General features: G+C 51.8%; 6 protein-coding genes across 6 annotated transcripts; 2 read left to right on the top strand and 4 right to left on the bottom strand.

Annotated features, from left to right (window-relative positions):
• Positions 1-280: 280 nt before the first annotated feature.
• On the bottom strand, positions 281-5,841 carry BJX68DRAFT_267283 (uncharacterized protein; the record flags this gene model as incomplete). Its single annotated transcript, XM_071045780.1, has 7 exons — positions 281-3,458; positions 3,519-3,678; positions 3,746-4,307; positions 4,355-4,581; positions 4,640-5,003; positions 5,065-5,535; positions 5,602-5,841. 7 exons carry the CDS (start codon positions 5,839-5,841, stop codon positions 281-283), a joined length of 5,202 nt encoding a protein of 1,733 aa, XP_070898822.1.
• Positions 5,842-6,832: 991 nt separating this feature from the next.
• BJX68DRAFT_267282 (uncharacterized protein) lies at positions 6,833-7,497 on the bottom strand (the record flags this gene model as incomplete). The annotated part of the gene is made up of 3 exons (XM_071045779.1): positions 6,833-7,260; positions 7,309-7,367; positions 7,421-7,497. 3 exons carry the CDS (start codon positions 7,495-7,497, stop codon positions 6,833-6,835), a joined length of 564 nt encoding a protein of 187 aa, XP_070898821.1.
• A 496-nt stretch (positions 7,498-7,993) lies between these two features.
• On the bottom strand, positions 7,994-8,811 carry BJX68DRAFT_276127 (uncharacterized protein; the record flags this gene model as incomplete). Its single annotated transcript, XM_071048013.1, has 1 exon — positions 7,994-8,811. The coding sequence occupies exon 1, from the start codon at positions 8,786-8,788 to the stop codon at positions 7,994-7,996; it is 795 nt and encodes a 264-aa protein (XP_070898820.1). The 5' UTR covers positions 8,789-8,811.
• A 225-nt stretch (positions 8,812-9,036) lies between these two features.
• Positions 9,037-10,376, top strand: BJX68DRAFT_255571 (uncharacterized protein; the record flags this gene model as incomplete). Its single annotated transcript, XM_071043061.1, has 6 exons — positions 9,037-9,083; positions 9,300-9,728; positions 9,806-9,850; positions 9,921-9,948; positions 9,988-10,257; positions 10,299-10,376. 6 exons carry the CDS (start codon positions 9,037-9,039, stop codon positions 10,374-10,376), a joined length of 897 nt encoding a protein of 298 aa, XP_070898819.1.
• Positions 10,377-12,134: 1,758 nt separating this feature from the next.
• BJX68DRAFT_255570 (RTA1 domain-containing protein) lies at positions 12,135-12,994 on the top strand (the record flags this gene model as incomplete). The annotated part of the gene is made up of 2 exons (XM_071043060.1): positions 12,135-12,282; positions 12,348-12,994. 2 exons carry the CDS (start codon positions 12,135-12,137, stop codon positions 12,992-12,994), a joined length of 795 nt encoding a protein of 264 aa, XP_070898818.1.
• Positions 12,995-13,161: 167 nt separating this feature from the next.
• On the bottom strand, positions 13,162-15,693 carry BJX68DRAFT_276126 (beta-glucosidase; the record flags this gene model as incomplete). The annotated part of the gene is made up of 3 exons (XM_071048012.1): positions 13,162-15,151; positions 15,229-15,556; positions 15,618-15,693. 3 exons carry the CDS (start codon positions 15,691-15,693, stop codon positions 13,162-13,164), a joined length of 2,394 nt encoding a protein of 797 aa, XP_070898817.1.
• Positions 15,694-15,752: the final 59 nt, after the last annotated feature.

The following is a 15,752-nucleotide window of genomic DNA, read 5'->3' as shown; positions in this document are numbered from 1 at the left end:
CTACCACATGGACGTCCTTGGTAGTGTCCAAGCTTAGTAGGGCCGACCTGATCTTCGTGTTTGTGATGTTGATTGGTAGGTATCTCACGAAGCCTCTACCCTTGTTCTTATTAGCATCAGATATCTCCCAGGTGCTAATTCTAACGTAGTTAGGTTCTGTGGTTTCGTTTAGAAGATGTGGTCAGGTTACTGGCTGGCGGTCGCGGCTACTTCCCCCCATGTTTCGCCGTGCGTTCGATGGTCGGGATGGTCTTGAGTTGTTCCCGGAGGCCTTGTTCCTCTAATACCATTGTCCGTCGTTGGCGAGCCGAGCTGCCTCATCCAGCCCAGTCATCATGACCTCGGGGCAAGGAAGAAGGCCTAGAGCACGTATTATCGATTCAGCGACGGTCTGCTGAAGACGGTCGCCTCGGTCGTATATGATCGCGGTTCTCGGTCCGGCCTCAGACTGCCGAGGGAGAGAGGCTCGCACCCAAGTGGAGATTAGTACACTATGTTCATGACAGTATGGATCCTCATAGTCAGTCATGTTCAGCTCCACGCCAGAGAATCCCGCCTTGAGCAGAACAGTATTCCAGGTGTCGGCCGTCACGCCCGCGCTGAAATCACGATAACTATCGTTGAACCGCCACCAGCCGGGCAGTAGGCCGAATGCAAAGTTTGTGCGAACGACTTCGGGTTGTGTGAGTTCGAAGACGGCCAATTTCCCGCCTGGTCTGAGCAGTTTCCGCGTATGCCTCAGCGTCACGTCTAGGTCCTGCGTCGCATGGAACACATTGTCGGCGATGATCAGGTCGTATGTCTCAGCCGTAAACCCCTGCGCCACGGGATCCTTCTCGATATCCAGCACACGAAAGGTCGCCGTCTCTGGGAAGGATTCAAATAAGGCCGCGGCGTTAGAGAAGAACCCAGGCGAGATGTCCGTGTAGGTGTAGTGAGAGAAACGAGGGTTGCCTGCGCCAGCATCGCCGGCTCCGTTTTGGGTCAGTGTGTTGAGGACATACTTTGTCATTCCGCCTGTGCCAGCGCCTATTTCGAGAATCTTCATACGTGGGAACTTGTGGGCGTAGAGGTCGACGAATGCGAGCGCTTTCGAGAGCCCGTTTGTGGCTGCGTACAGCTCCCGATAGTAATCTTTGACAAGGTCCGCTGAAAACATCAGCTCGAGGACGTCACATTCCCCAGTCAGGATGGGAAGGAGGTTCCGAGCGATCACGGCGAAGAATTTCCCTCGTTTATTCAGGCTCTCTACGTGGTTGAGTAGGTCGTGGTACAGACTATCGTCGTTCGCGTAGTTTACCAGGGTAGAGTGGATTGGTTCGTCTACCTCGCCTTGGTCAAGTTTATTCTTTTCGCGCTGCATCCAGGCTACGTATTGCTGATGATGAGGGGGCATTTGGGAGGTTTCCTCTGGAGTAAGCTGCCGTAGAGTTCGGATGATAGATAGATAGAGCAATATTTTGACCTGGTGATCGAGTTGCAATGGGGCTGGCTGCAGCGGGTACCGGTTTGTCAGGTACTGAGTGAGTTCTTCATTTGCGAGCATCTCAATGTCCGGCCGGGTGTCTAAGTTCCAACAGAGGCTCCGAGTAGTATCCTGTGACACCACATCGCTATCCAGAAACCTCGATTCATACCCGGTGATGACGACGAGCGGCGTTTGCCCCGAAGCATCAAAACCGACCACCGTAGAGGAAATAACGCGTGGGCCGGGAAATGTTGACTTATTCCACGCCAGAATTCGGTCTTGCTCGCATACCCTGTCGGAGATCCACATTGTGCGAACTCCAGATACCACGCTGGCTGCGATGTTCTTGCCCCCGTCGCTAGTCACAGCGAGTGGGAGTTGGAAGAACCCGTCGATACAGGTAGGATGAATGGTGAAATCGGTCTGCTGAGTCTTGCGCGCCTTGACTTTCCAAGTGTGCGGATCTAGCTCTCTAAAGCACTCCTTGTCATCATTGTATGCGCATGTCCTGATGGCCCGGTGGGCAGGTCCAAAGTCGACCCCGTGGCGCGCTGCAGCAGCATACAAATGGTTCATCTCTACCGTGTGGGCGCAGGCGCTACGGATGCGAGCAAGTTCATCAACGTGGTTCCTCATTTCCAGTCTCTGCTCAAGACCCTGATCAACCTTGCCAGGGACCTCGTTTTCAAAGATGACCCTGATGAGCCCTCGGGAACACTCTACCGGTCCATCATTCCCGATAGAGTAGAGCCTGAACTCGCGCCAGCCCTCGTCGCGATCCGTGATCTGGCCCTTGGATTGTAGATAAAACTCAACCTCAATTCCGTCTGGCTCCGGCGAGAGAGTAACAGCGCCCGAGAACTTGACATTCTTCAGCATGTAGCCTGACACCCTGCGTTCCTTCGTCGTGGTAAGACTCTTGAATGCTTCGACCGCCATTGCGATTACCATAGCTCCAGGAAGGATGTTGACGCCGGCAATCACATGGTCTCTCAACCATGGAAGCTCGGAGAGCTTTAGCCGCTGGCGCCACTTCGCCTCACGAGGATTCCAGTCCGGGACTTGAACACCCAAAAGGTCGTGCCGTGGTGCTTTACGGAATCGATGGCCCTTGCTGACGCGCGATTCTCGCCAGTAGGTGCGAGAATGGTCAAATGGGTATTTGGGCAACTTCGTAAGCGGCCTTGCCACAGATGGTGTTTCCTTCGCATTGACCTGGTTTGCTGCTGGTATATTTACCCGATGGCCCCGACAGTGGAGATAGCCAAGCGCGTTCAACAAAATCTGAGCGGCATCGGTACCGCGGTGGAGTGCAGAGACATAGCCGGGTATGCGACCCCTACCACTGAGTGGGTCAAGGGTTTCTCTTATGGGCCGCTGCAGCAGTGCATGGGGGCCCAGCTCTAGAACGTCGTCGAACTGGATGTGACTCGAGTCATGGAGGGTTTGGCGGCCTTGCAGAATTTGAAGCGCTGCGGACTCTGTAAGTGCATCTGCGAAATGGACAGGCAATAACATATTGTCCACCCAATACTGAGGCTGCATGAGTTGAGTGGACGTCACCAAGGCCCCTGTGACGGAGGAGACCATTGCGGACGCCAACCCTCCATCCCGTCTCGACAGCTCCCCCATGGCCTCGCCATATAGTACCGCAATCCCTTGCATCTGCTTGGAATGGTATGCGACCATGACAGACAGCCTCCGAGCAAAGATGCCGTTCTCAGCTAGGAGCTGACCAAGATACTCGAGCTGCGCTCCATCACCAGTGATTGTGACGCTCCGGGGACTATTAACACAGCCAACCGACATTTCAAGCGACCTGAATCTCGCCCTCGTCACTTCTAGGTAGGACTGAATATCCGTCTCAGAAGTACCAGCCGCCATCATCCCTCCTTGATGGGTTGTCTCCTCGGCCAGGGCTGACGCTAGCCTTCCTCGGTGATAGGCCACACTGAGAGCCAATCGCCTGTCGAGAGCACCAATGCAATACCTAAGGAAGGCGCCAATTATGAGTTACTGTTATACCGCGAGCATTACTCTGAGCACTTACGCAGCAGCAATCTCTCCAGAGGAGTGTCCGACAACCGTTGTCGCCTGCACTCCCAAGCTTTCAAGCAGATCGACCAAGGCAAGCTGTAACGCAGTGCATAAACCTTTACCAACTTCAGGGTCATCGACACGGGTATCCGCCTCCTCACACGCGAGCTCATCTATACAATTAGGCCGTCAGTGGGTTGCTAGCTGAGGAGGGGGCTAGAAAGGGGAACGGCATCGTACCCAATAGATCCCAAGGGCAGCCGAACGCTGTGAGCCATGTTGCGCTTGCAGTTAAACTCTTCAAATAGACCTCGTATACCAGCAGCTCGCGGCCCATAGTACACCACTGCGCTCCTTGGCCAGTGAAACAGAGTGCCAGAGTGGGCGATTGCAGAGCTTTGATGGGCGCTGGGAGATGCAGCCCTTCTGTGAGGTCATTTGTCGACGCAGCTATGGCAAATGAGCGCCACATAAACTTACTGCGCCTGTTGCTTAAAGTGTATACCAGGTTTGAAAGGTAATTAGTTTTGACGTTGGATGGCGAGAGGCTGGCGTGGTGGCGATTGAATGCGGCTTCCAGACGCTGAATACCGGCTTCATCCTGCGCGGAAAATACCAGCAATTTGGGCCCGTCCGGGGATATCTGAAGCGTACTGCCATCGTCTTCCGTAATGCCTTTGGACTTCAGATAATTCTCCGCGTCATCCATGATGATGTGTGCATTCGTCCCGCCGACGCCGAATGAGTTAATGGAGAGCCTGCGGGGTCCATCCGACGGCCATAGGGTGAGCTCTTTTGGAAACTGTTTACCAGCTTAGTGTACGCAGGAGTGAATAATTCGGGGATTACCTTTAAGCATAGGTGCTCGTCGGCAATGACTCTGTTGACATTCTCGAGCCCTGATATTGCAGGTATCATACCTTGCTCCAGCATCAGCACACTCTTCACAATCCCAGCGACAGCACTCGCGCTTTCCAGGTGCCCAATGTTCGATTTGACGGATCCGATATAGAGTGGGTTATTCAATGAGATGACATCCGCAAATGCGTCAGCGATAGCTCCGGCCTCGATTGGATCTGGCGTGGGATTAGTTGAATTTTCCATGCGCATGCCATATCCGCGCGGGATTGTTACCTCCGACAGGGGTGCCAGTCCCATGGGCCTCAACATAGCGAGTGAGCGACATATCGAGGCCAGCCCTCTTATACGTCTGCCTTATTAGCTGTGTCTGCGCTGCTCGCCCCGGCTGGACAAAACCCGGTGTGCGACCGTCATGGTTGGTGTCCGTGCCGCGCACAACAGCTCGAATGGAGTTATCGTCACGAATGGCGTCGTCAGCTCGCTTGAGAATAATGGCAGCTAATCCTTCTCCCCGGCCATGGCCGTTTGCTCTCTCATCAAAGCTGTGGCATCGACCATCTGGGGAGAGTATGTTCTGATTGTTCAGCGACATTGCCAAGTCGGGACCCAAGAACAGATTGGAGCCCGCCACGATGGCCTGAGACATTAGTATCTCAATGTTTTTCAAGATTTTTGAAAACCGGGAACGACAGACGTACCAAGTTGGAGGATCCAGTCCTCAGCCCGTGACATGCCGTATGGAAAGCGAGTAGAGTGCTCGAGCAGGCCGAGTCCATACTACCAGACTCGCCATGGAGGTCAAAGAACCAGCTAATCCGATTCGCCATTATGCTTGGCGACATGGAGCTTGTGGAGTACTGGCTGCCAAACTGCGGGTCCTTGACGAGGAAGGACTTGTATTCATCCGAGACACTCCCCGTATGGACGGAAGTTTTTGACCCGGCGATGTTGGCCATGGGGATTCCCGCTGTTGTCTGGTATGTCATTTCACCGGACCCCGTAGGCTGACCTAGGGCGTACGCACCATTTTCTAGGGCATGATACGTTGTTTCGAGCAACATCCGAGCTTGCGGGTCCATTTCAGCGGCCTCAGCGGGACCAATGGCGAAGAATGGCGCATCGAATGCCGCGATATCTCCATCGATGAAATGTGCCCCTTTCAAGGGGAACTTATTCAGTCAGTCACAGCGCTGATACTTGTGTATGACAGAACAAATAAAGGACAGAACGCATACACTGTTCACCCGCTCCTCATAAGGATGATAGACTCCCTCGGAGTTAAGACGACTGGCGGGAAAGGTGGACCATGTGGATTTAGCTTCTGACAGAACCTCCCAGAAGGAATCTGCCGACTCTATGCCATGGGGTAGCCTGAATGCCATGCCTATCACTGCAATCGGGATTGCATCGGACTCCTTCCCAGTGATCTGGTCGGGATGTACATCTCGCTCTCCTCTATTCGGAAGTTCTGCCATTTCTGCGCGGAGTAACAACTCGTTCACTTTGAGAATTGAAGTTGGGACCTTTCGTTCGGTATCAGGTGAGTGTGCTCAGAAATGGTGGAAATGCCGCCAACCATCACATCAAACGCTATCTTTGGGGTTCACGGAGGGAGGAATGTCGCGGGGAATCCGTTACAGGGACAAGTCCGAGGACACGATACCCCTGCCTTGGAGCGAGTCGTTGAGCTTGGGGCCTGGGGCCGTTTGCGGCTCTCGGCATGATGACGGCGTTTAACGGCTGCGAACTCCCTGTCTGTCTACTGCAGCGCGGACTAGGGCGCGGCAAGTCCAGTGCTGTTGACTTCTTATTATGATCTGCAGGTTGCCTCGCAAGGGATGTAGAGTTGCTCCATTCAGCATCCAACATGTGGGAATTTTAAACCCGGCCAAATTGCGGAACCAATGGGGCACGGATATTTGTCGCTTTGGCCGGCATCAGAATTGCGAAGAGACAAATGTTCCGCGGATGCCGGAGATTGTCTGAGTAACTCATATCGGACAATCCATGTATGCACCGTCGATCTCATATGAGGTGCGCCTTATGCATGCATGCAGGCTTGCCCGTACCATGGATTATGATTGCTCTCTTGGTCTGCGTCCGTTGAGCTGCGGAATCCACATCGTTCGTGGGCGTAAAGTTCTTAGCTCACCCTATCCCCAAGGTACATTGATCATGCCTCAATAGTAGAAGAATAGAAGTCCAAAGCAACTTTGGTGAAGTTGGAGGCAAACGTTACGCAGGCCAATCTGGTTTTAACATATTTACAGAAACCCCAAGGTCCATTGTCACCAGGTACATAGTTAGACCTTGAATCCTAATGTTTAATGCGGTACTGTGGATCGATCTTAGGAAAGATAGTAAATGGAAGCGCTAACAAAGGTCTGCCTCAATGCATAGAGCAGAGGTAAGAGGATGGTTCAGGGTCAAAGATGTTCTAAGGGATAGACGAGGTTCTTCTCGAGGTCATGAGCGGTCCTTCGCTCCTTCTCCAAAAGTACTCCCACCTGTTCCATATCCCGTATGGGAACCCTGGTATAAGTCATCGCTTAGACTCGACCACTTGAATCCCACGAACAATGTGAATCCCTTCCCCATGCTGTTCTCCATCTCTCGGGACCCCGTGATCTGGGTCAACGGCACCGTGTCCAGCGTACTGCCATTCAAGTCGGAGTATGCCTTGCCATTCATGCCATGAAAAGCATTTCCTTGAATGGCACTGGCTTTCCGGCTCGCGATAGACGTTGCGGAGCTTCCCTGGCTTCCTCGGCTATGTAACGAGCGATAGAGATCGCGGGCCTTGGCGAGGAGGGGAGGAAAGGTCGGTAGACATGCGCAGAGAATTCCAGTTCCGATGTTGATGACGGACCACATGGCAGTGAGATCCAGCGCCACTGTAGCGACGTCAGACTATGATTACATTCAGATCACGAGATTCTTACATTGGGCGTCCCCTGGGTTATATGCGTAGGAAATGCGTACCGCACCGGTTACGAGGACACTGGATACCTCTCAGCTGTTGACAAACGGCGTGTATGGTCCAGGTGTACTCACAAGGCACCAAGAAGAAAGATTGCGCTTAAAGCGATCTTCTCGCGCAGAGACATTTGCAGGTTCCGGATCATCGGCATCGGAAGGGCACCCAATCACCTTTCGGGCCTCAATCGTGTGCGGACTGGTGGGTTTTCCGGTATCAGGAAATTGCTTTGGATTTGGATTATTATTATTGCATTGCCAGATGCGGTTAGACTCTTCCAGGATGCTGTAAGAAAGAGCGTTGGGGTTTCAAATCTACCAGGGCGTAGCCAGTAATCACTACAATCGCAAGTTTTTATAATGCAGTAGGAGAATATTTATTAAAATGGAATTCGATGTACCACCACCAACATCAGGGCAATCTTATCCCATAGTTGGAGGTAGAGTGTGAGATGAAATTATGGTTTATCCTTCATTCCCGCCTTGTTGCGTATCGTCGATTAAGTAGCCTGAGATACATATATCACCGCAACAACGTCTCTATCTAGTCCAAATACATCACAATCATCATTGATTTGCATAATACATATAATGGTACAGTGACATTATCTATTATATATATCACGAAAAGTGCGTCGGCGACTGCTCCGTCTACCAAAACTCATCGGAATCGCGCCGATGCACCATCGCAATCAACATACCCAGCACCGCAAACTCCAACTTCAGCTTGACGCTATACACAGTGGCTTTAAAAATCACATGCGTATAATAATAATTTAAATACTGCAGAACAACAAGCACCAGATCCATCAGAATCGCAATCACATTAATGACCAGCAGCTGGAGCAGGATCTTATGCCGCCGCTTGTCGTCGCTCGGGACGAGTCGGATCAGCTGTGTTGTGTAGTAGATGTACACGCCCGAAATGAAACTCTCCTGGATGGTAAACCAGGTTATCTGGAACCGCTCCATGATGAAGTACGCCCGGACCCACTGTGGTGAATGGGGGAGGTAACTCGAGCCGACATTGAGTGTGATGGCCGGGATACATATCAGCACTAGACAGCCCACAATCAGCCAGCGCACGATCTGGAGGATGATCTTATCAGGCGAGATCAGGTGCAGGCGCGAGTAAAGCACGACCGACTGATTCGGCACCATGAGGATGAAGCCGACGTTTTGCAGGATCATGCTGACCCAGAGCGGATGGCGGCCGAAGAATTGCAGGACGCCGCCGATGGAGGCTGGGATGACGCCGAGGAGGGCGGAGGTCATCATGGACCAGAAGTAGAGGCTGCGATAGCGGTGGAAGGTGGAGGGGAGGTAGATGGATAGCTCGAGGCCGTTATAGACGGCGATGGCGGAGGAAATGATGATGGCGACGTCGAGGGCGTCATTGATATCGTGATCGCCTACTTCTTCGGGCGAAGTGCTGGAGCTGGACATGCTGGTGGACGGGCCGGGGCCGGACGCCCGAGCGTTGCATTCTCTGAGATGGGAGAGAGGGCTGATTTAAGAGAATGTTGGAGAAAAGATGGAGAAGATGGAGAGGAGAAGGGAAGAAGGGATTAGGAACAATTTAAGCTTTGACTACGCAAGGATGATCTGGGGCAGCCAGGCCGTTAGTAGGCAGGGGGAAATTACAACCGAATCAACAGCATGAGGCATTTCCTCAAAGAGTTGCGAGCAGCGAAATGAAGTGGCGAGCCTACGCAGGTGGCACGGCAGAGATGGGCAGCTGGTTGGCAGGACTAAACTTTATGCTGCCAATCCATGGTTCCCTATTTCCCCTTCCCTATTTTCCCGCCTTTCCCCGTATCTTCAGTCCAATGAACGAATTCTCGCTCCTTTGTATTATGACGTCATATAAGTCTATCAAGAACTTGATCGTCGGCACCTGCATCTGAATGATTGGGATGGTCGTGCATACCCAACCACTGAACTCGCCATCTGAAAGTAAAGGCGACGTTCTTATTGTCGGAGCCACTGGCAGTCAAGGCGGCTCTGTGGCCAATGTCTTCCTCGAGGAGCCAGGTTGGAAAGTTCGCGCCCTAACCCGAAACCCCACTAGTATCAAGTCCCAGGCTCTTGCAGCCCGAGGCGCTGATGTGGTTCAAGTCGACATCGATGTACCCGTCACGCTATTAGCAGCGTTTGAGGGTGCAAACGCCATCTTCGCTGTGAGTGACTTCTGCGGCTTATACGGTGATCCTGCCAATAAAGACAAGGCGAACCCGGGCCAGACTCTAAATGTGTGGGCGGGTGAACATGAAACACAACAGTTAAAGAATATTATCGAGGTTGCCGCCAAAGTCCCAACACTGGAGCGATTCATACTCTCCTCCCTGTCGAACGCCGCGAAATGGTCGAAAGGAAATACACTCACGTGTACCACTTTGACTCGAAAGCGAAGGCGGCAGAGTACTGCGGAGAAACATACCCAGAACTCTGGGCAAAGACTAGCATCTATCAGCCTGGATTCTTCTTGGGTAATTATACATTGAACGGGTTGAGCCAACTTACCAAGGCAAGCATTTCCGAGCTTATTTTTTATGCAGATAGCTAACATCCTTAAGAGCGCTGGAGTAGTCCAATTTATTGGGCATGTGGACCCAAACGTCAAACTCCCATTTATTGCTGCCTAGGAGGATTCTGAGCCCTTTGTTAGAGCTCTCATACAAGACACTGCTGGAAAGAACCTCATTGGATACCGAGGATGGCTCACTACCCGAGAGCTGGCAGAGAAATTCTCACAGGCTACAGCGCTGAAGACAGAGGTAATCACTCTGCCGAAAGGGCATTTTCCCCCATCTGTTCCGACCGAATTAAAGGCAGAGCTTGAAGACAACATGGCGTACTGGAGCGAGTTCGGGTATGAGGGCAGAGATGACCCTACAGTTATTCATCCTCGAGATGTAAGTTGACCTCCACTTAACTGCGGCGAGTAGCTGCTTAGTTGAAGTCACCCCCGTCTCTCGATACAGTGGAGGATTACTTCAAGAAGTACGACTGGACGCAGGTGTTTGGTTCTTAAGAAGGGATTTCTCTAAAAGGTTTCAAGGGAAGTAAACCTTAAGAGGACTAGTGACTTGCTAGGAGCCTTCTGGCCCATATTGCACTGGTAGTTCCTAGTCGAACGACCAACGCGTCTCCTCTAGCAAGGGAATCGGGTGCATAGATTGTTGCAGTGGTTTTAATTCAAATTGAGTAACTCGGATCTTACGCGACTACTTCCAGTAACGATGGCTTACACTTTGTTGTCCCATTACTTAATTCAGCTTCTCCTTTTCGCGCCTCGCCGTTGTCTTTTCTGCACCACTCCCGGTGCGGTGCATTGAAACCAGTGAGATGCCTCTGTAGTAGAACAGTCTCGAGCTACGCCTAAATTACTCGTTCCGATACTGTCATGTCCCTTGATATCTGACTGTGGATACATAGACAAAGTTATTGTCAGGGTTCTTTAAGCGTGGGTAATCTAGCCGGCCACATCTTGGCCAACATTTAGCCGTCGGAACGGAAGATTTTCACGTATTGATGCATAGTATGGTGTTATGTGCAGGCGGCTGGTCTGAACTGAAGTAACCGGCTAACCATGCGCTTAGCATGGACCTGGAGGCACTCTTGCCCTCCTGAGCATCATTCGAGGTGCGCACAAATCCGGAACTCAATCCTTCAGCAATAACCTTCTTATTAAGCGACTTCAATGGAGCTCGGTAACACGAGATATCGACTCCCTCAGTACCCAACAGTTACAAAATGCTTCTGGTCAACTTGCGGCTGGCGTAACCCCTATTTCGGCTGTTTAGTCTCGAGATAATTGCGAGTTTTCTTGGCTTCACTTGCAGTCCAGATCCTAACATACCCGCGTCCTTGTCAGCAGCCGCGGGTGAAGACCGACTAGTAACCACCACCAATCCGACCTCGTCGCTTACACAGGGCGCCTACTTACTAGGTTATAATAAACTATTCCTAATATTAGGGGTAGCATATTAATGTTACCTGCACCTCTGGCTCACGTGCAAAAGGTAACTTGGACCATTAGGCCACTATATCAAACCCTTTAAAGGAGCCACCTTTGAAGGTTTGATATGCCCAGACCTATGTTCAATGTTCATCACTAGTATCGCTATATAAGGTTCCTAACAATTAATTAATAAACTGGCTGTACCTATTAGTATAAAAGGAATAGTTAAGGAATAGTAATTTAGGTGACCATAGTAGGATATAAGAAGATATAGGTCATGTGCTTAGTAGGGAAATTCTAGGGCCACGAGGCCGAAGGCCGAGTGCTCCCAAGGGTCAAGCTCAGCCCATAGCAATTATATTATCTCCTAACATAGTTAGAAAACTATAAAATTTGTGTCTATTGCACGACTCATGATACTCTTTTAGTCCAACAGCAAATTTGCACCCGGGATGCTCTAGTGGGGCGATCTAAAACACTTATACGCGTAAACCCTTGGGTGGAACCGTAGTCCTCGCCATTGGGTTCTAGTATAGATCTGTGCACTACGAAGCATTCAGGGTCCACCGGAGCGCCCAGTAGCAGGCCTGGAGAATACGAATACGTGCTACTAGAGCGTGGCTTGACTACAAGTGTTCGCGATTCCCAATGCTAAGCCATTGTAGCGGCCTCCGTGAATCCCCTCGCTATATTTAACTGTGGAGCGTCTGAAGGTTCCAGGATGCTCGGATGAAAACTCCATAAGTACCGCAGCGAGCCTGTTTATCCGTTGGCCATAATAATATTCCTAAACTTCCTTCTCTTTGCGTAACTCAACCTGATGCCAGCATGTCGTCGTCAATCTACCACTATGATCCCACCCTAGCAGGGGCAATTATCGCCCTGATCTTCTACGGGGCGAGTACTGTATTCCATATCTTCCAGCTCTGGAAGTTCAAGTGCTATTTCTTCACCACGTTTATCATTGGAGCAATCAGTAAGACATCGCATTGTAATGCCGCCATGCAACCCGTTCAATACTAACGCTGGATCCTGAATCAGTGATGACAGTGGGTTACCTCTTCCGCGCCGCATCGTCTCAGAACCAAACCTCCCTGGGCCTCTATATTGGCCAGAGCATCTGCCTCCTCCTCCCACCCTCCCTCTACGCCGCCACAATCTATATGATCTACGGTCGAATCGTCGTCTACGCTCAATCCCCAGAGCTGTCCATCATCGCCCCTGGCAAAGTGACCAAGATATTCGTCCTCGGCGACGTCTTCGCGTTCTTCCTCCAGGCCAGCGGTGGCGGGATGATGGCTATGGAATCAATGGCAAAAATGGGGCAAAACATAGCCATTGTTGGTCTCTTCATCCAGCTCATATTTTTCGGCTTTTTCTTTGCGGTCTCGGTTGTGTTTTGTCGACGAGTCGAAACGACCAAGCGCGTCAAAATCGTGCACTTGCCGTATGGTGCTCTTCTATACGTGCTGTTTCTAGTCTCTGCGCTCATCATTATTCGCTGCCTGTACCGTATCGTTGAGTTTGTCCAAGGCAGTGATGGGTATTTGATGAAGCATGAGGCCTATCTGTATGTGTTTGATACAGTTCCGATGTTTGTGGTCCAGGCGATTTTTCATCGCTTTCACCCAGCCAACGCCCTTCCGCAAAAGGGATCCTTTGCTGGCGTCGAGACGGAGTTGCGTTAACCGATTTGGATATTTTTGTTCAATTTCACTTGGTGCCCTTGCGTTTAGGGATTTGGATTTCCGCGACTAGATACGTGTTCAACAGATGATATAACTTTAATCTTTCTTCCTGTTGGTGCGGATGATGAATCAATATCATGCACTCGCTTCAGGCCGGCTACTACGTCCTAGCGAACTCGAACGGTGCCCTTCCTCCTTATGTCCCTCGAGCTAAAGCCAACATTGACATTATATTCTCCCCTGGGCAGTCTCCAGTCCTTAGCCGCAACATCCCAATAGCTCATATCACGTCTCAGCAAGGGGAATGACACCTCTCTCTCCTCTCCAGGCTTCAGATACACCTTGTCGAACCCCCGAAGCACCTTCACCGGCGTTCCTTGGGGCACAGAGCCCCTCGGCTGCGACAGATACAGCTGTGGCACTGCAGCACCCGCAACATTCCCGGTGTTCTTGACCCTAACGGTAACGGTGAAGAGAGTTTTCCAGAGGTTCGGGTTCCCCCCTGGACTCGTTTTTCTGACCTTGGGTGGGAATGGGCTGATATTCCTCTGGCCATGTGCAGGCAGCACCTTCAACTTCCCAGTAAGACCAAAAATAGTATAGCTCAACCCGAACCCGAACTCGTAGAGTGGCGTGATACCACTCGCGTCAAAATGACGGTAATCGATCAACAATCCCTCTGTGAAATCCGACTGCCAAGCAGCGGCATCTGTTGCTTTCTCGGGGTCCGTGACATTCAGGACCTCCGTGTTGTAATGACTCTCATTCCGCGCGATTGTATACGGGAGATGTCCCGACGGATTCACATCTCCAAAAAGAATATCCACGATCGAGTTGCCTGCCTCCTGCCCAGGGTAGTGCGCAGCCAAGATGGCGGTGACATTCGGGTTGTCCGCCCAGGGCATGGTGTTTATACCCGCTGAGTGAGTGACCACCACTGTCTTCTTGCTCGGGCAGTACGAGGCGACCGCATTGACAACGGCAGTGGAGTTCCAATCCGCCTCGAAGTTAACGCGGTCGATAGTCTCGGCTGCATATGTCTTGAGGAAGACGAGGCAAATGTCCGGGAAGGGATAGATACCGCTAAAGTCGGCGTTTGCAACCACACTGTTGTCTGTGACGTACTGGACTGATATGCTACTGTTCGAGCTCGCGGCGCGTGTTCTCAGTGCATCGAGGGGCGAGACGACATACGATAGGCGACCGGACCCCGCACCCCCACCCATGACTTGCACGCCCATCTCGACGCCCTGAGGAGGCGCATATGCCGAGCCGAGCGGGGCAGCCGAGCCACGCGAGATATCCGCCGCGTCGTTCCCGAAGACGGCGATAGTACGTGGGGCCTTGAGGGGCAGTGTATTGTTTGTGTTCTTCAGGAGGACCGTACCAGCGGCGCCATGCTTGCGGATGAGGGACGCGTGGTCCGCTCGTACGTCTCGTGCGGGTGGTAAGGGCGCATCATCTGGAATACCGAGCATGGAAGGCATGTAGCTTACTGCCGCCAGCGTGACGAACAGGCCAGAGGGGTCAACAGTTGGGTAATTTTCATCCTGGCCAAGATAGAAATATGGGGTTAGGACGCGCCGCACCATGTCATTGAGTCGCTCTGCCGAGACGTTGCCAGATTGTACGGCGTGGACGAGGTTTGGGCCAAAGTAGGAGCTCGTGAAATCGTATTGATCCACTGGACCAGGCATGTTCATATCCAACCCCGCATTGGCCGCCTTTGCACCAGAATGAGTCGCGAACCAGTCGGACATGACGTAACCCTGGAATCCAAGCTCATCTTTCAAGATCCCATTCAAAGTGTGCTCGTCTTCACATGCATAGGTACTATTGAGACGATTGTAGGAGCACATTATTGACAATGTGCCCGCGCGGACGGCGTCGGCGAATGGCCAGATATACAGCTCATGGAGGGTGCGGTCGTCGATGTTGGATGAGACGGCATCAACGCTCACATTGTTGATAACTCCCAATGTACGTTGTGTTTCCTGCTCGTTCCCAACATAGTGCTTTGTACACGCTTGCACTCCGCTATCTTGGAGTCCGCGCACGGTGGCCGACGTCGCAATACCTGCCAGATATGGGTCGACGGAGAATCCTTCCCAGTTCCGGCCGCCCAGGGGAATGCGGCCTAGGGGTCCGGTAGTGGGTCTGTGATGGTGTTTTTAGCATTATGCCCTTCTACAACCCTGTTGAACAACACCCATAGAGAAAAGATGTATACGTACCCTAATATCACATGCGCTCCTTTCCCTCGGAACTCCTCTCCCATCGCTCGGCCCCTCTCGTAGATCAGCTTTGGATCCCAAGTTGCTCCAATTGATATACCAGCAGAGAAAACGCTGGCGAGATCTGCGGTACGGATACCTGATGGCCCATCCTGCAGACAGAGACCAGGAAAGTCGACACGTGGAATAGCATCAATGATGCCACCGCATGTCAGATTGCGGAGGTTTCCAGTGAGCAAGCCAGCCTTTTCAGTAATGTTAAGTTGTACAATGAGCGCGTCGGCTTTTTGGGTTGCTGAGTGCCATTGCTCGGCCTTGATTCCTGGACCTGCTCGTATGGGGAATGAGTATTGAGAATGGAACAAGCCCGTGACAGAGGTGCAACTCACTGCTGAAGGTATCGCCACTGCCGTAGCTGACCTGCAGGACAGCATATATGACTGCAGCTACTCCCGTCCAACGCATTTTATTTAGATGTCGCGGGGATGGCACACTGGAAGATCCTGAGACTTTCTTATGCGCGC

This window comes from Aspergillus pseudodeflectus, assembly GCF_044049435.1.
Source record: "Aspergillus pseudodeflectus strain CBS 756.74 chromosome Unknown BJX68scaffold_23, whole genome shotgun sequence".
Taxonomy (NCBI): domain Eukaryota; kingdom Fungi; phylum Ascomycota; class Eurotiomycetes; order Eurotiales; family Aspergillaceae; genus Aspergillus; species Aspergillus pseudodeflectus.
This window is presented reverse-complemented; position numbering and strand designations above follow the sequence as displayed.